This window comes from Diabrotica virgifera, chromosome 1, assembly GCF_917563875.1.
Source record: "Diabrotica virgifera virgifera chromosome 1, PGI_DIABVI_V3a".
Taxonomy (NCBI): domain Eukaryota; kingdom Metazoa; phylum Arthropoda; class Insecta; order Coleoptera; family Chrysomelidae; genus Diabrotica; species Diabrotica virgifera.
The window spans coordinates 169,387,056-169,406,839 of NC_065443.1; the positions used below are offsets into that span (position 1 = coordinate 169,387,056).

At 33.3% G+C, this 19,784-nt stretch overlaps 1 protein-coding gene across 1 annotated transcript in view; it reads left to right on the forward strand.

Annotated features, from left to right (window-relative positions):
* LOC114332922 (uracil phosphoribosyltransferase homolog) overlaps positions 1–18,820 on the forward strand; it is a 36,625-nt gene extending 17,805 nt beyond the window's left edge. Inside the window, exons 3-4 of the mRNA XM_028282712.2 lie at positions 4,270–4,425; positions 12,325–18,820. Coding sequence (XP_028138513.1) covers positions 4,270–4,425; positions 12,325–12,399 — 231 coding nt within the window. The 3' untranslated portion in view covers positions 12,400–18,820. The remainder of the gene's footprint in view (positions 1–4,269; positions 4,426–12,324) is intronic.
* The last annotated feature ends 964 nt before the right edge of the window (positions 18,821–19,784 follow it).

A 19,784-nucleotide genomic window follows, 5' to 3' on the forward strand; every position in this document is an offset into this window, starting at 1 on the left:
CTGTACCTTTTACAAAATTTTTTTTTTATAGAAATATAAAGAGGACTATATTTTCTACGATTTACTTCCCGACAGCATATGTCTATCATCCACCGTTTAGAGGGGGTGGCGCCCCAAAGTTGACAAGTTTTTAAAAAAGATGTTTTTAAAAAAAAGTATTTTTCCCTAACTGTAACGGAAATTACGAAGAAATCCTGCGACTATGATTCATAAATAAATGACTGATTTTTTGGTGTAGGTTTCACTTAAGGGTAATTGCCCTATTTTTAATTACAGGGTGTTACATTTTAAAAAACCCCTTTTTATACCATCTGAACCGTTTATGCTAGAGTAAAAAGACTTTCAGGGATTACCCATGTACTGGTGCTATTTACAAATTTGTATAACACACCCCCATTTTTTCCCCGGAACTACCCCACAAAAAAGAAGAATTAATAAATAAAGTGATTTTCTTGGAATCCTTCACACACAATGCCCTTTATTAATATGCTTCATATATCATTTTATGCACGTTATTATTACCCATGCATGGACATCAAAAGCGATTTCCTAGTGCAACCCCTGTAGCAAAAAAAAATAAATAAAATGGGGGGTTGAAAATTTTTTTTTGTTTTTTGCTTTTTGATCCATATGGGCATATGCTTCATCAAGAGTGCTTTTCAAAAATATATATGGTTATTGCAACATCCCTGCGGAAACTACCCCTATCCTTGAAAATATACTGCAGAAAATAACCCTATCCCTTGGCGAGCATGTTTTTACGATTTTCTCATTACCTATGCATTATTTTTAAACAAAACTTATACAAGGTTAAAGACCACTTTTTACTCTAAAAATTAGGCCCTATTCATTTTTTTCGTATAAGCAACCGTTACGGCACAGTGGCGCCGTAAACTTCATATAAGCTTTGGCGGGCTCCAGTTTTTGATTTTTTTTTCGTCATTTGTTCGTTTTATTGATAAAGTACTTATGTAAAATAAAACAACAAAGTGTAACCTACAAATTATGACCTATGCACATTTTACATTCTTTGCGCCTCAAAGCCACAGTGGTGGCCCAAAATCAATTTTTGCATATTTTCGCCACCTACACGCATTTTATTGCATTAATGCAATAGCATAATAGCACAATATTCACCCTTAAGTAGTCGCTAAGCAGTGGCGGATCCAGGGAGGGGTGATGGGGGCGATCACCCCCCCCCCACTCAAACCAAGTGATATTATATTTAAAGATTATAAAAATATTCATTTATTTTTATAGAAATTTAGCCAATTAGCACCCCCCTCTTAACGATACTGGATCCGCCACTGTCGCTAAAGCATAAAAAGTACGCCATTCTTATAAAAATAATAATATAAGTATTTCTATAAAAATAAATGAATATTTTTATAATCTTTAAATATAATATCACTTGGTTTGAGAGGGGGGTGATCGCCCTCATCACCCCCCTGGATCCGCCACTGCTTAGCGACCACTTAAGGGTGAATATTGTGCTATTAAGGTAGCATTAATGCAATAAAATGCGTGTAGATGGCGAAAATATGCAAAAATTGATTTTGGGCCACCACTGTGGCTTTGGGGAGCAAACAATGTAAAATGTGCATAGGACATAATTTGTAGGTTATACTGTGTTGTTTTATTTTACATAAGTACTTTATCAATAAAACGAACAGATGACGAAAAAAAAACACAAAAACTGGAGCCCGCCAAAGCATATATGAAGTTTACGGCGCCACTGTGCCGTAACGGTTGCATATACGAAAAAAATGAATAGTACCGAATTTTTAGAGTAAATAGTGGTCTTTAAACTTGTATAAGTTTTGTTTAAAAATAATGCATAGGTAATGACAAAATCGTAAAAACATACTCGCCAAGGGATAGGGGTAGTTTCTGCAGTAAATTTTCAATGATAGGGGTGGTTTCCGCAGGGATGTTGCAATAACCATATATATTTTTGAAAAGCACTATTGATGAAGCATAGGCCTATATGGATAAAAAAGCAAGAAATAAAAAAAAATTTCAACCCCCCATTTTATTTATTTTTTTTTGGCTACAGGGGTTGCACTTGTAAATCGCTTTTGGTGTCCATGCATGGGTAATAATAACATGCACAAAATGATATATGAAGCATATTAATAAAGGGCATTGTGTGTGAAGGATTCCAAGAAAATCACTTTATTTATTAATTCTTCTTTTTTTTGGGTGGTTCCGAGGAAAAAATGGGGATGTATTATATAAATTTGTAAATAGCACCAGTACATGGGTAATCTCTGAAAGTCTTTTTACTCTAGCATAAACGGTTCAGATGGTATAAAAAGGGGTTTTTTAAAATGTAACACCCTGTAATTAAAAATAGGGTAATTACCCTTAAGTGAAACCTACACCAAAAAATCAGTCACTTACTTATGAATAATTAGCGAAGGATTTTTTCGTAATTTCCGTTACAGTTAGGGAAAAATATATATTTTTTAAAAACACCTTTTTTAAAAACTTGTCAAATTTGGGGCGCCACCCCCGCTAAACGGTGGACGATAGAGATATGCTGTCGGGAAATAAATCGTAGAAAATATAGTCCTCTTTATATTTCTATAACAAAAACTTTTTGTAAAAGGTACAGGGAGGGCTACGTTCCGCAAAAACCAAAAATTACCCCCTTTATAGGGGTAAAAAGGGGGGTTCCGGGGCGAAATTTTTTCAGAAAAAGTTAGTTTTATAATAAGCACCCCTTGATATCACAGAAAAAAAATAAAACCGTACTTGTGTCCATTTTGCAAGGTTCAACCTCTGTTTCTTACACTATAATGTCAAAGATTACCACTGTTGCCAAAGATTATGATACTATCTTCCGAAGTTATATTGTGTTGCTACCTGTTGATCGCTACTGTTTACTCTTAACTTAGTTAAAAAACTCTAGAACGAAAGTTGCTTAGAATTCGTCAGTTTATCCATTTTCGGACTTATTTTAAACGCACGTTTTTGCGCCCCCAAGAAGGAGTGACTGTCACCCCCCAAGTAAAAGTCCCAACGGCACACTCAGATTCACCCATTTAACAAAAAAAGGTGCTTATTTTCTAGATCATCACAATGGTCAATTCATCCTGTAAATCACAAATCACATTTCTGTAAATATGTTTCAATGATTGTGAGAATCATGAGGGATTATAAACATTAAACAAATCAAGAATTGGTGAATTTAAAACATTATAAGTTCTCGATTCGTAGAAGTTATTGAGTACCTACTCAATTTCTGGAGTTTCAAGGAGTTTTCAATTCCTGAAAGTATTCGATTCTACCCATCGCAAATTATTATAATAGTATAATTTGATTTAAAAGTCAACTAATAAACCTTCTTTTTTCTTTATACAGCGATGAGCGCGCTAATAACCGGCAGAATAACGCAAATGATTGAACACATTCATTAAGTTGTGAGATAAAAAAATTAAACTAATGGAGGTGGGAGATTTAGCGATAAAAACCTATACATTTACATTCTACTTATTGTTTCCCACCTTTAGACGTATCGGGCGAGTTTGGCAACTACCACTGTGACAGTGACAGTTTTAGTTGGCATACTCCTCTGATATGTCTAAAGGTGGGAAACTGGGAAACAATAAATATAATAACTGTAGGTTTTTATCGCTAAATCTCACTCACCTCCACTAGTTTCATTTCTTTTTGTCTCACAACTTAATATGTTTGCCATCTTTTGCGTTATATTGCCGGTTATTAGCGCGCTCATCACTGTAGTAAATTAGTCTACATACAATTAGTCTACAATACATTATTTTAGCCTAATAGACAAGAACTATTCTTAGTACAAAAGGGAGCAGACCTAAACAAGGTTTTTTACTTTTTTTAATGCATAGGGTTGTAGTGTAATATACTAAGTAAAAGGAAATTTTAATTTTGGGAATCTTGTAACTAAATCGTAGTTGTTATTTTTATTTATGCACCATTCACCTAGAATGTTTCCAAATTTTTAATAAGTTTTGAGAGTCTTTCTTCTCTTTCTGTAGTGATATGAGGGGAGAGGATAGATTTTATATGTTGGTTGCATTATGTATTCAAACATTATTAAGGTTCACTGTGTTGCTCGAGTATAATTTGGTTTATTTAATTTTATGTTAAATTTGAGTCATTAGATATTATCAATTATCCTTTATTCTTCACTCCAAATTTTCCTCATTAAATAATTAGTGATATTGATATTGATGAATATAACTTTTACTTTAGTGTCTGTATTGTTTTATTAATTTTTTGTTGTTTAAGGTCCTACTTATGTATCCCATAATGTCTACAGGAAACACAGTTAGTAAGGCAGTAAATGTACTAACAGAGCATGGGGTTAAAGAAGAATGTATAGTACTCAGTAATTTATTCTGTACTCCGCAGGCTGTACAAACTGTCTTAGATATGTATCCAAAGGTAAAGTATAGATATACACGTTTTATAATACTCTCCCGCACACAAAAAACTAATACAAAATCATGGCATATGAATATTTTATTATTACATATTTGCAAATGTTAAGGGTATAGGCGCAAAATGTCGCCTGTCAAAATGTTCACTTTGTTTTAAATGTATTAATTTTTTTCAAATCCTGGGAAAGCTAATAAATATTTTGGAAAAATTTAAACGCAGAATGAAAGATTAGTTTATTACTGAGGGCCGAAAGTCCCTGAAAACTTCTATAATGTTGATTTTAATAAGTTATAGGGGTAAAAATAAAAAAGAAAATTTAGTGTGATTTTTAATTGCACATATTTCATTCAAAAGAAAATTTTTATTTATTCTAAGGGATTTCCTGCCTTCGGTAATAACTTAAGTTTTCTCAGGATTCGAAAAAAAAAATGAATATATTTAAAACACGTTGAAAATTTTGATAGGCGACATTTTGCGCCTTTTCCCTTAAAGGTGCAAATATCTAATTTTATAAGAACTATTCCAAAACATAAAATTGCTGACTTATTAAGAGGCAATCTAACTTCAAAACACCTGGAAAAAGACAACAATTAAAATAGAAGTCAAAATCAGAATAGAACACAATTTGCCTTTTCAGTACATGGAACATAGGGCAATGAAATCCTTGTGTGAGTGCAATTGAACATTAGGCAAGTTAAAACTAAAGCTATGTTAGAAAGGCAATCAACAATTATTATAGGATTGATATATAGGGTGGAGGGCACTTATTTAAAAAAATTATTTCTGTCCTTGTTTTAAAAAAATTTAAGTAAAAAACGCTAAGACCCGTGCCTTTTTAAATATAAGTGTACGCTTTTTAAACCTAAATTTGAATGTACAGGGTGATTCACGCAAGCCTAGCATAGTCCATAAGCTTTATTTTTAATGGAACACCCTATATATTTTTAGATTTTTAAAAGCTACTTAACAACCTGATTTCAACGAACCCTATCATATATGGTGTATTATGAATAATACAGAGTGAATTTTTGAAATTATAGTGTGTGTAAACCTCTTATGGAATAAAATTGTTTGTGTCCTTATTTTAGAAAATTATAAAAAAGCTAGGATATGTCAACAATTAAATTCAAATATGCATTATGTAAACATAAATTTAAATATACAGGGTGATGCACACAAGTCTAGCATAGTCCATGATCTTTAATTTTAATGAAACACCCTGTATATTTTTAATGTTTTAGAATCTGCTAAACAACCTCACATCAAAACAGTGTATTCTGTAGGGCCTATTATGAATAATACAAGGTGAAATTTGAAAATTATGTATAATTTTCGTCAAGATATTAAATAATACCTACATAAAATTTTGAAATTAATAAGTTATCATACTTTAAATAATGGTATTATTTTTTAAATTAGCTCAATAAAGACATATATTTTCTAAACTAAGTACATATAAATCTATAGGGTTTTGTATTTAATGTCTTGACGAAATTTATAAATAATTTCAAAATTTCACCTTCATTCATAATGGACCCTACATGATACACTTTTTTAAGATGAGGTTGTGAAGTAGCTTCTAACAACATAAAAATATACAGGGTGATCCATTAAAACTAGAGATCATGGACTATGCTGTACTTGCGTGAATCATCCTGTACATTTAAATCTATGTTTGTAAATCACCCATTTGAATTGAAAAGTTGACGTCCCAGTATTTTTTATAATTTTCTAAAATAAAGACAGGTAAACAATTTTATTCCATAAGTGGTTTCAATACTTAATAATTTCAAAATTTCACCCTGTATTATTCATAATACACGCAACATTATATAATTCGTTGAAATCAGGTTATTAAGCAGCTTTTAAAAATATAAAAATATACAGGGTGTTCCATTAAAACTAGAGCTTATGGACTCTGCTAGACTTGAATGAATCACCATGTACATTTATATTTATGTTTAAAAAGTGCACATTTTTATTTAAAAATCGACGGGTCTCAGCATTTTTTTATATTGTTTTAAAACAAGGACAGAAATAATTTTATTCCATAAATGCCTTCCACACTGTAAGTATAATTAATATGTAATAACTATAGTATCAAATAAGAAAAATTTCATAGAATTATGTATTATAATTTTTATAACATAATAAATTGACGGCCACAAAATTCCGCCACCCAAAATTTTTGATTGTTTGACAATTTATAACTTTATTATTTCTGCTCCGATTTTCAAAATTCTTGCACCAGTTTATAGGTACATGTATTGATATCGTTTGGTATTATTCCGGTAACAAAAAATTTTTGCTTACATGGCATTATACAGGGGTGAAAGGAAGCGTTGTATTTTCTCCTAACTTTAAAGAATTCTGTGGAAAAATGGAAGAGCTGATTTTGTTTCATAGTCCTGTCATACTATCCCGGAGGCATCACTAAAATTTTTATTTTTGAATTATCCGAATATCTCCTTTCTTGTAAGAGCTGTACCATTTTATGTAATTAAAAACACTGATTGACTCATAAAATAGAGGTTGGATTTATAAGATTAGAATGGCCCGCATGCAGCCCAGATCTCAATCCTATCGAGCATTTATGGGATGAATTAAACAAAGCTATTCGCCGTCATCCTAGGCCTTCAGAAAATTTGGCACAGTTACGGCTCTCGTAAAGGAACATCGGGCTATTACCCAGGCAAGGATAACACATCTTTATTCGATGCCAAACAGATTGCGAGCAGTCAGTCGTTGCTGCAAGTGATGGACATACCGCTATTGAATTGTTTTGTTTTGTTGTTAATTTTGTTTTGTTTTGTAAATTTTAGTGCGCTTGATAATTTTAATGAAATAAATCTTCAAAGCAATTTTTTATTTACAGCTCTTACAATAAAAGAAATATTCGGCTAATTCAAAAAACAGAACCTTAGTGATACCTCCAGGATAACACAAAAAAAGGAGTGTGAAACAGAATCAGCCCTCCAATTTTTCCACAGAATTTTAAAGTTGGGAGAAATTACAACCCTTCCATTCACCCCGTATAATGCCATCTAAGCAAAAAATTTTTTGTTACCGAAATAATAAAAAACGATATCAATACATGTACCTACAAACTGATGCAAGAATCTTGAAAATCGGAGTACAAATAATAAAGTTATAGATTGTCAAACTTAATAAAAAATTTTGGATGGCGGAATTTTGTGCCGGTGAGTGTAGTTTAATAGTTCATTGAGCCACTTGAATTGTTGAAATTTATATCGAATATCATAGGTGCAGTGCCAAAAACATGAATGTGCTAAATTGGCAATTTTCACTTGTTTGACTCCATAAGTACATTCCGCTGGTACCTATGATTAATGTGATTCCTAATACATTTCCAGTGAAAATAATAACTCTTTGATAAGTGTTAGCGATACAATTGTTTTTTATATGCGTGATTTTGAGGGGGGCAAAATTTCAGATGTTTTCAATTCAATGGGACAGACATTTGAGGGCGACTAATGAAAACGCGGGGGAAGGAAGGAATGCCGAGACGCGAGAAAACATAAACAATACGTCACTACCACGATGATTCCTGTACTTACACTGTTACACTTACGCTACCCATCGGTAGGAGTCGCCTTGCGTTACATGGAATTGAAGCAATCGCGTTTGGTGGGGAATATCAACATTCTCGAGTTATTTACGCGTTACTTTTGATGAAACGTCGATTCCATTATATTATTTGCTTCTCGGTTTTGTTAGTTTAGTGAAATGTCAAATGTATAGGAGTAGTGATCGCCGCGTTACTTTTGATGTTTGACCGTCGATTCGATATTTGCTTCTCGGTTTTGTATAGTTTAGTGAAATGTGTACGAATAGTGATCCTCGTAAGCCTGGAAAACTTAGTGGCTATCAATTTAAACTAAAGAGGGCGGCTAAGGAAGAAAAAGAGACTGATTTATTACTGAATGTTTTTATCTGCAAGCTTATTTGGGCCAATGTGAGTCATCGCTTTGGGAGATAACAGGTGACCAAAAAGTGAAAAAAACCTCAAGTATTTCTGGACTCTATAAATTTCTTTATGAAAATGGTGCTCCAGAAATGTGCCCGAACATTGACATAGCACTCCGTATGATTCTCTCCGCACCTGTCTCAAACTGTTCCGAGAATGCTCATTTTCGACCATGCAACGCGTCAAGAATTACCTTCGGTCAACAATGGGAACTGAAAGATTGACAGCGTTATCACTTCTACTATTGAGCAGCGCATCACCAAAAGAATTGCGTATGGAGACCTCATTGATGATTTTGCCCGTCAAAAAGCTAGGCGTAAAGCAATGTAACCTTGGTGATTGGTGAAATAATGGTGTTTTCTTCTTTTTTTGTTTCCTTGTTATTATATTAATACTCAAATTATGCCGGAAATGGCCTTAATTTTGTAAGATTGAAAATAAAAGCCTTCGACGATTCCTCTTTAACTTGAGTCATCCCTCCCTTTATTTTTTTTTAATGAGTGTTTCATCACTGTGCAGGGGGCCAGCTACAGGGAGAGGAGTGGATGAGGGAGGCAGGGCGGTAAAAACAGCTGGGCCTAGGGCGCTAGTAGGGGTAAACCCGGGCCTGTTCATAATAGATGCCGACGAAAACAATTATTTTCCTTTCTGTTTCTGTTTCTACCGACGAAACAATTATTTCTGAGAACTTTTTACTAATTATAATTTTCGTGGACCCAAAAACAGAAATGATGTTTTTTGCTGATACTCCTCAAAAAATAATTTTTTTCGCTAACACTTTATTAGGGATTAAAATTTTCACAATCATATAATCGAAAATAATATTTTTCGCGGCGTTCATTGAAAGTTCTACTCTTACCAGCATTTTTCGGAGTTATACTTTTCGTAGGCGGCGGCGATTCGTTATTTGCTAGGAAAATGCAAACATTACAAAAAAAGAGCATTGGCACTTGAGGAGTCTCTCTGAGGCTCTTTCTTATTGTGACTCAAAACACAATAACAATATACTGTGACATTAATAATTAATTTTAGAGTTTCATTTAAATATTCTTAGCTTTAACGTTTAAACGTGAAGGCCATTCTTGTTCATGAATATATTAGATCTGGCAATTAAGTTCCTAGGCTGTTTTTTTTAATGAACACATGGCGAGAACAATAAAGAGAACGTGGTTTAGATGTACAGGTACATATCTATGGGTTCGAAAAAGCGAGGATAACCAAATTTAGATTCAAGGCTTATTCTTCTATTTGTGTAGACATAACTCTGTCTGTTTTTCAATGTGCCTCCAGTAGATTCAAGGCAATGTTGATTATTTTCGTCAATATACGGTGTGAAATTCAGACGGAATAGGTATGACAAGGTTAGACAGATTTTACAAAGACTGAAGGAAGAAAATCAGAAAAATAGTACTAAAATGTGGAAAGCGAGCTCCTGGATACTGGACAATGCGCTCACAACACGCACTCTTCCAAGGACTGTTTGGCCAAAAACAAAGGTCATAGTTATGTCGCATCCTACGAGTTCTACATGTTCTCCAAAATAAAATCCTGCTTGAAAGGAACCCTCGATGTGTCATTAGCCAAGCCGCACACCAAAGAAACATGAAACGAAAAACATGAAATATGAAACGAAAAACATGTTTCATGAAACTAAAACACTGCTAAACAAATCTCAAAGTCCGCCTACCAATGAAACGAGTGTGATTCATGCTCATGACACATTTTTATTTTCGGAGAGTTTCATAAATGGCCGGATGTAAATTTGTTTAGCAGTGGTTTATTTCCATGAAACGTAATTTACGTTTCATGTTTCTTTGATGTGCGGTCGGGCTTAGAGAATGTAAAACAAAAATCGGCGCAGCGATTAAACTATACAGGGTGATTGATTAGTAGGGTAAAGCTCAATAGCTCCGCTATAGTAATAGATAGCAATAAAAGTTAATAACAAAAATTTTAGCCACCTTTGAGCTTCACATTACAAAATTAGTTAGAATGTTACAGGGTGTTCGATTACACAGTGGCAGACCAAACTTATGTTTTTTATATGGAACACCCTATATTTTATTTTAAATTCGAAATCCTGTTAACTTCTCCATCACAAAAATATAAAGGTTTGTTATGTTATACAGGGTATTTAAAAGTTATAACCAATTTTATATGAAAATCGTAACAAGTTCAACTCCCTGTATAAATAAAAATAAGCAAAACAACAATGGTTTATTAATGCCATATTTTTTAACGTATTGTCAAAATTTTCAAGAATGGTCGATATTGCTAATTTTCTTTATATCAAATACAGGGTGAGTCAAAACGCAAGTACATTATTTTCTCAGTAATTTTAAATGGAACACCCTATATTTTATATCACTATTGAAAAGTACCATTACCGTACTTTAATTTTTAGACAACATTCCCTATGTCTAAATTGATTAGTTTTCTAGATATTTTCATTTTTGAATGGACCAGTAGCGTGGCCACCCAAATCACCAGAATTTAATAAACTGGACTGATTTTTTTGGGGTTACGTTAATAATGAAGTTTATAAAATACCTCCAACAACTAACAAGGGATGAGATGAAAAATAGAATACAAAGTGTATTTCGATGTGTTAATTTACAAATGCTCCGTAGAGTAAGTAGCTCATTCAATGATCGTTTTTAGGCGTACATAAATGTGTTAGGGGATAATTTTGACCACCTTATCTAATTAAATATTAAAAATATTTTATTAAAAGTAGCTTCTAATTTTTTCAAACATGTTTTTTTGCAAAATGTATTACTGATAAATTATGTTTCGTTCTTTATTTGTTACATTGTTACATTTACATACAAAAGTAGTGTTTAATTGTCTTCACAAAATATTGTATTTTGTGTTTGTGTGTTTTTTTTGTAAAATTTATTACTAATTTTCTTTGTTTATTTGTTGCATGTAGTGGTTGTGTTTTTGTTTGTAAAATGTATTACTAATAAATTATTTTTATTTCTTTATTTGCTACAGTGTTACATTGATTACCGGATTGATAATCGGTAATCTTCAATTGTCAATTCAGTCATGGCTTACTTAAAATTTAGATAAATTTAAACACCTAAAATAATTTGCTCTGAAAAATGAAAATATCTCGAAAACTAATAAATTTGGGCATAGGGAATGTTATATAAAAATTAAAGTACGTTAATGTTACTTTTCAATAATGATATAAAATACAGGATGTTCCATTTAACATTACTGAGAAAATAATGTACTTACGTTTTGACTCACCCTGTATTTTATATAAAGAAAATTAGCAATATCAATAATTCTTAAAAATTTTGACAATAAATAAAAAAATATGGCATTAATAAACCATTGCTGTTGTGCTTATTTCTATTTATACAGGGAATTGAACTTATTACGATTTTCATACAAAATTGGTTATAACTTTGTAAATACTCTGTATAACATTACAAACCTTTATATTTTTGTGATGGATAAGTTAACAGGATTTCGAATATAAAATAAAATATAGGGTGTTCCATTTAAAAAAACATAAGTTAGGTCTGCCACTGTGTTATCGAACACACTGTAACATTCTAACTAATTTTGTAATGTGAAGCTCAAAGGTGGCTAAAATTTTTGTTATTAACTTTTATTGCTATCTATTACTATAGCGGAGCTATTGAGCTTTACCCTACTAATCAATCACCCTGTATGTATAAACTAAATTATCAGAAGATGACCTGCAGTACCTACTGTTTTGCCAAGTGAAAAGTTCGTATGGAGCCGTGTAGGGATGCGGAAGAAGAGTTCATGGGTAAAAATTAAAAATGGTAAAACATTCCTAAATAAAAATAATATACCACCAGTCTCGGAACTTAATGGCCAGACCTCATAGTATATTTACACAACATCGAAAGTTTTTTTTTTTTTTGTTTTAGATGAAAATATCTACATCAGAAGTTCATCCAGTGGCACCTAATCACTTTGGTCAGAAATATTTTGGGACAGATTAAGGCTGAAATATACTTAACAAAGAAAATAAACGCCAAATCAGCTAATCATGTTTCAAATCCGCGATTTCATATGTTCGCCTATTTAGAAAGTTCTTCATAGGCTTGTTTGAATTAGGAGATTTGGTGATTATTATATTTTATTTATACAGTTAACTAAGAAAATTATTAAATAATATATAAAAAATGTTAATATTTACAGTTTTGTTTTTTAGATAACGGAACAAGTTTTTTCAGCGTGACTTAAATTTTCGTAAATCTAGATTTAAAATTTTTGTAAATGTATTTATAGAGATGTGTTTATTTATAACTTATAAAACCATTGCTAAACCCTCACATAATTCATCTTAAGTAAATTCAGAATTTCAACGATTTGTTAAATGAACTGTTTCAATCACAGGATTGACACAGGACACCAAAAATGAATGTACAACCCATATATAGTGCAACTCTACCTTTTTGTATGCACCTATTCAAATCTGCTTCACTGTTCAATGCTTTTGGTGTGATTTGTGCTAGTAATCTAAAATAAAAAATTTTATGTATTAAAAAATTAATCATGGTCACGTGGTTCCTTCAAATAATGGCTTAAAGAGTAATCTTTTAAAATCATGTAATTAATTTGTTTAACGACCATAACATTACCTCCCATATTTTGAGCATCGTTATCGAACTCAAAACTTTAGTAATCTTCTATTGGACTTGTGTATTTCTTGAAGATGGCCATAAATTTTGTTATCGACATATCCCCATATAATAAATTATTTTTGTACTGAATCGTCTTGTTTGTTAAGTATTAATGATGTTATAATTTAACGCCATAATAATAACCAAATACTTCTGAAGTTACTGACAAGTTTTGGATAGCGGTAATAACATTCTAAAAGATGTGGCCTTTTGGCCTAATCCACTGCGACCTTTTCAGATATATTGTGGTCCTATAGTCCTAGATTACATTCTCTAGCCTGACCCTTTTTAAAAGGTCCAATAGCTTCGAAACTGAACCTTCCATGTAGCTATTTGCTGGTGGATTTTCTTCTCCTAATGCAAAGAACCGCATATTTGCTAGACTGTCACACTGACATAGAATGTGCTCTGCTGTTTCTTCTTCCAGGTTACAGAATTTGCACAGGTCATAATCTGACAATCCCATCAGCTTCAAGTGCCTATTCAGCTTACAGTCAGGCGCGGATCCAAGGGGGGTTCAATGGAGTTAATTGCCCCCTCCTTGAGATCTCGCTTGGTGTCTACTGAGATTTTTTTTAGGAAAGAAATAATTACGATTGAAAATAAATAGTGAATTTTGTCTCCTGTTGATAACTGGATAACTGAAACATAAAACAGAATTCCTTGGAATCGAAAATTATTAAAAGTCTTTGGAACATAAACGAAAAATTCCCATTATAAATCTGTTTATTATCATCTAATGTCAGAGATCAGATAACAATAGTAATTTGTTTTTTCTTTGTGGCAAATTAATGAGTCAGTTTCGTCTCAAAAAATTTCATTCTCACCTGAGGCTATGTTAAGATCTGAAGTAAAAACACTAAAAATTCAGTCATACAAAGCTTTAAATTTTGCGATAAAGACGTGTTTCCATATTGCAAAATACTATTACAAATATTGCTTAATTTGCCTTTTAGTAGGTACATCACCTGCAGAACGATAGTTTTCTGCTTTCAAACGCCTTAAGACTTACTGTATGGTGTGTATGGTACTTACTTAAAGCGTCTTACTGTATGGTGTCGAGTCTTGGACTGTGAAGAATTTTAAGAGTTTATTGGGTGGAGAAGATTCGAAACTCCACAATAACAGAACGTCTCAGCAAGACTAGTGAGATTATAAAAGGCATCAAGAAGAGAAAGCTGGAGTATTTCAGACATGTAGGTAATGAGATGTCCCAAATATAGGTTGCTACAAAATATTATGCAAGTGAAAAAAGAAGGCAAACACAGTCCAGGACGAAGAAGCACTTCGTGGTTGATTTGGGGTGGCAGTGAATAAAATTAAAATAGCTATGATGGTAACCAACGTTCTGAAAGGATATGGTACATGAAGAAAAATAAAATAACAGCTCATTCCGAATAAGAATCCTGCGTACGCCAGTGACAAGAAAATTTTTATTTCATTGCCCCCACCTTGCAAGGTTGCTGCATCCGCCGTTGCTTACAGTGCCCTGTTAGCAGACCTACTATGGCTTTGACTGTTTTCCTGTCTTTGCTTATTAGGTCTGCCGTAAATTTTGGTGAATGTTCTGTAATGAACTGTTTCGCCTGTCTTTGTCCTGGTGAATTGCTTCACCATTCCTAAGATTTGTGAACTACCCACTTTCTTGTAGCCGTTCTTGTTACTGCCTTTGCAACGCCGCAGAAAAGTTCCGGTACAGCGAATGGAATTGATGAACCTTGTTTAGCCATTCCATTTGCTTTTTCATTTCCCTTATGACCCTCGTGCCCCTGTATCTAGGCTACGTAACCTTGCTACGGCCACCTAGTTTATTTAGGGCACCCATACTAGCTTACAATTGAGTAGCTTAAGCCCTGTCTGGCTATCTGTGAAAAAGACAATTAAACGGAACGTTCTTTAAATATTTCTTCCACGCAGTGATGGATTGCCGTTATTTCCGCCTGGAAAACTGTGACATCCTTAGATAGACTTACCGAGAAATATATCCCTTGATTTATCCCTACTATGCCGGCTCCCACACCGTCTGATGTTTTTGAGCCATCAGTGTAGCAGGTAGCAGCAGTTTGTATGGGTACACCTTCTTTCCAGTCTTCCCTGCCCGGTATATTAATTTTGAACTTATTTATTCTACTATAAATGTAAGTATTTTGGTGCAGTTTTTTTGGCTTGGGGTCATACAACCAATCACATTGTATATACATATGTATAAGATTAATTTGTAGTTTGTGTTGAGCGAACGCTTTGGTACGAAGTAAAGTCGGCTTCATTGTTTTTCCAAAGATTCGCCTATTATATCCGACCAACCTCGGATGAGTATCGATTCGACAAAGATATTTTTTTAATAAAAATATTCCCATCCCGACATATATTTCAAAAATAGTCAGATTTTTGAAATATTCGCTGTTCTTCATATATTTAACTTACCTTGTCTTAATCTGACGTTTTCGAGTTTTTGTAAGGATAGATTTTTTTCGGACTGCCCCCAACGCACGCCCCTGTATTAAGAGTCCAAATATGGTAGGGGTACATTTACAGGGTAGGGTACAAGGTTTCTCCTCACGTGATTTTCTGACGCGCTCGAGTTACGCGCAAAATCCCGGCTTGGCTCTCCTACCATAAAAGACCAGTTAGAATTTAGAATCCAAGAAATAAAAAAAAATTATTAATAACCAACAACAGGTTCTTTCCTTTTATTGTTTTTACCAGCTAAAGAGCTACATAATATGGGAGTGTCACATTACTTATTGAGAATTATGTGAAAATTTAGAAACAGTGTTTTGTAATATTCTACCCAGCATGACTTTTCATAAAATATATGCTGATTTTAAAATATTTAAAATAACATTATTAGACAACAATTGCAAATTCGGAATTAGTAAAATTTTGTTAGTATTGCTACTAAAAATGGAAATTAGCGCACTTTTTGTTTACGGGGTATTTAAATATACAGAGTGGGCCAAAGAAACCAGTCCATCTCGATATTTGGCAGTATTTATTACATTTTAAGGAAATGAAGAAATATGTCGATTTTTAATCTAAGGGGGACACATTTTTACGGTACACACATCTGTCATGTGTCAACCCCATCCCTTCAATTTCCCCCACCCCTTATTTTAAATAGGGAATAGGGGTCGGGTGCTACCTCATTTGAAAGGTTATTCAATTCTCTATTCGGTAATATTAACATTGACATAATTATTTATACAGGGTGTCCAAGAAAAATTATTTTGAATTAAATTAATTGACACAAAAAGAAGAATGTATGCAATTTATTTAACTCAAAATACATTCTACTACTGACAGAAAACAGAGAAAAATGTTTATTTGACAAATAAATATTGTTTTTCGCTTAAATTCAATATTCAACCTACCAAGAGGCAGATAGGTGGCAGCTTGAACATGGAAATTAAGCGAAAAGCAATGTTTATTTATCAAATAACATTTTTTCTGTTTTATGACAGCAGTAGAATGTATTTTGAATTAAATAAATTACATACATTCTTCTTTTTGTATCAATTAGTTTAATTAAAATATCTTTTTCGTTCAATAATTATGTTAATGTTTATATAACTAAATAGAGAATTGAATAACCTTTTAAATTAGCTAGCACACGACCCCTATTCCCTATTTAAAAATAAGGAGTGGGGGAAGTGGAATGGAGGGGGTTGACAAATGAGAAATGAATGTACCGAAAAAATGTGTCCCCCTTAGATCAAAAATAGACCTGTTTCGTCATTTCCTTAAAATCTAATAAATACTGCCAAATATCGAGGTGGACTCTTTTCTTTGGCCCACTCTGTATAGTGTAAATTCTGAAAAGTACTTACTTTATAGTTTGAAGTCAGTTTTACAAATATTTTAGTTTATATACTTTGTATGTAAATATATACCGTAAATGCTGAAAAGTTACTTACTTATTTACTTATTTTATAGAAGTCATTTTTACAAATATTTTAGTTTATATCAAATAACATTCTAATTTAACTACAATCTGTAGCATGATACCTACTATAAATAACAAGATAATAATTGGACATCCTGAAGTCGTGACGTAAGTGGAGACCTGCAAGTTCGTAATGGTTCGTAAAGTCCTATTAGTTTGAATTGTTCGCGGTTGTAAGCTAAGTGTATTTTATATTTTATCTTTGACGGTTATTTTGACAGTAATCTCGACACTAAATTTTTTTCGAATACATTGAAGTTTGATATTATTTTGCTAATTGAATAATTTCATCACATAATGCATACAAATCCCATTTAACTTTAACAAGAATTCAAATTCAACTTCCGGTCTTCAGTTACGTCATCATGCGAGAACTCGGACGTATTTGCACTTCGGGAAGATACTGTCTCGTTATTTATAGTATCATGATCTGTAGTATAATTACAATAAGCAAATTGTCCGTATGTGTTTTAATTAGTGTGGTGACGAAAATTGACCAGTGACAATTTTATATAAATATTCTTGACACTGACACACTTGTGTTTGATTGTGCCTCTGCATCTAGATTATATTTAGCACATACCCATAAAAAATTCTGAAACCCTATACCAGCTTGTACAGGTCTAGTAGATAGGTACCACGAAATTTTGGAGTCACTTAGTAGTCTCCAAAAGTGTTTGCTGCCTGCGAACTATTGCGTCGTCATGTAAGATATGGTTAATTATTTGAGGTTCTCTACTACAGAGTTTGCAGCTTACGTGTGCAAGAAATAGCCCCATTATATGCAGGTATCCCTTGACTGACGCATGCAGTGCCGTATTTCCCATTACGCAAAATGCGCAAAGGCGTCAGGCGGCAAAATATAAAAGGCGGCGAAGACGTACAGCTTCAATGTTGAATCAAAAAGTTCCAAAATGGCTTCAGTGCCAAAGAAGGTGTAAAATTTTTTGAACCTATATACATTTTTCTCAGCATCTACTCGCCGTTGGGAAATTTTACTTTCCAATTTAAAATCTGGCGCTGTAGTTCCAAAAAGGGGTCGATGGAACAAGGCCATGATGCTGTAGTGAGCTTATGCCAGTGTTGGAGCGCATATTTAAATGTTTTTACGATAATTGAGCGATCGACCTCTGAAAAACCAACGGTTCACGCGGAAGCAACTGGAATAAAACATGGCTTAAACCGATTCGATTGTGCCTTTATGACGGTTTTCTAGTTTGCGCTCTTTAATGGTGTTAGTAATCTCGCATTAATTGCCTATCCTACGTAGGGCCTCAACATTAATTACACAAGCCACCCACGAAATTCTTAAAATGCGTCTGTAACACCACATCTCGAATACCTTGAATTTTCTTAAAGAAGCTTCGGATGCACCTTAGTGTAAATTTCATAATGTTGAACTTCTGGGGATTTATAGAGTGTATGTTAGACTTAGAAATAAACATTACTTTTCACTTAAATTAAATGTCAAACCGCCACACCCTTGCCTCTTGGCAGTTTGAACATTTAATTTAAGTGAAAAGCAATGGGTGCGTTCGGACGACCACAGCGGCTGGACAGCTGAGCCAGCAGTAGCTGTCAGACGTCACCGCTGGAAGTCAGCCGCTGAGAGATTTACTAAGCTTTCCCTATCACGGCTGGATACAACCACTCAGCCGATTTCTGCTGACAGCCAGCCGCTATGGTCGTCCGAACGCACCCATTGTTTATTTGTCAAATAAACATTTTTTTATATCATGTGGCATCAGTAAAATGTATTTTGGGTTAAATAAATTACATACATTCTTCTGTTTATGTCAATTATTTTAATTCAAAAATTATTTTTTGGCCATCCTGTATAAATAATGATATTAATGTTTATATTACTGAATAGAGAATTGAATCACCTTTCAAATGAGCTACCACACGACCCCTATTCCCATTTAAAAAAAATTATCGATGACGTCATCAAGCCCAAATCGATGACGTCACTATTATGTACTATACGTCAAGAAATCGTAATTTAAAAATAAAAATCGACCTGTTGGAGCTTTAATTCTCTCGTGGTACTGCGTTTTCACAACCAACTGGCCAGTCAATTTCATAAAGATTTTTTTAGACTATAACTTATCACTAACTCAGGGGAGTAATGTGTAGTGTGTGTTTTGAGTAAGTGTCTTGTTACTTTGCAAAGTCAACGTCATTGTCTTTGCAAAGAGACGCTAATTGTATCCGAACGTCTGCGGTCCCTCCGGTGAGTACCGACCCCACAAGGACAGAAACTATTTTCATTTATTAATTTATAATAAACGAAAAATTCTCTACCCTGGTGAGATTAGAACTCACGACCATTCGGACCTTTCGATCCAAAGGTAGGCGCTCTTACCACTGAGCCACAGAGGGGTTAGGGCTTTAATTCTGAAAATAATTAAGTCATGAGATAATAGAGCGTTTCCACACTTTATGAATGCACTTATACATATGCGTATACAAAGAATACTTGAGCTGGGATAAATAATATATTGCATATTCTTTAAATTCTTTGAAGAGGTTTAATAAATATGTTGATCTACTTTTAGTTTTATTGCAATCAAATAAAATATGTATGTACTTACATTAAATGCTATGATTTTAGCTCTAATTAACATACCAATATCAGTGCCGGATTTACCACTAGGCCGCGGCCTAGGGTCGCAAGCAAAAGGGGGCCGCAGAGTTTTATAAAAAAACTTTTTTAGTAAAAAAATTGCATTTTTATTTTCCAAAATTAATTAATAAT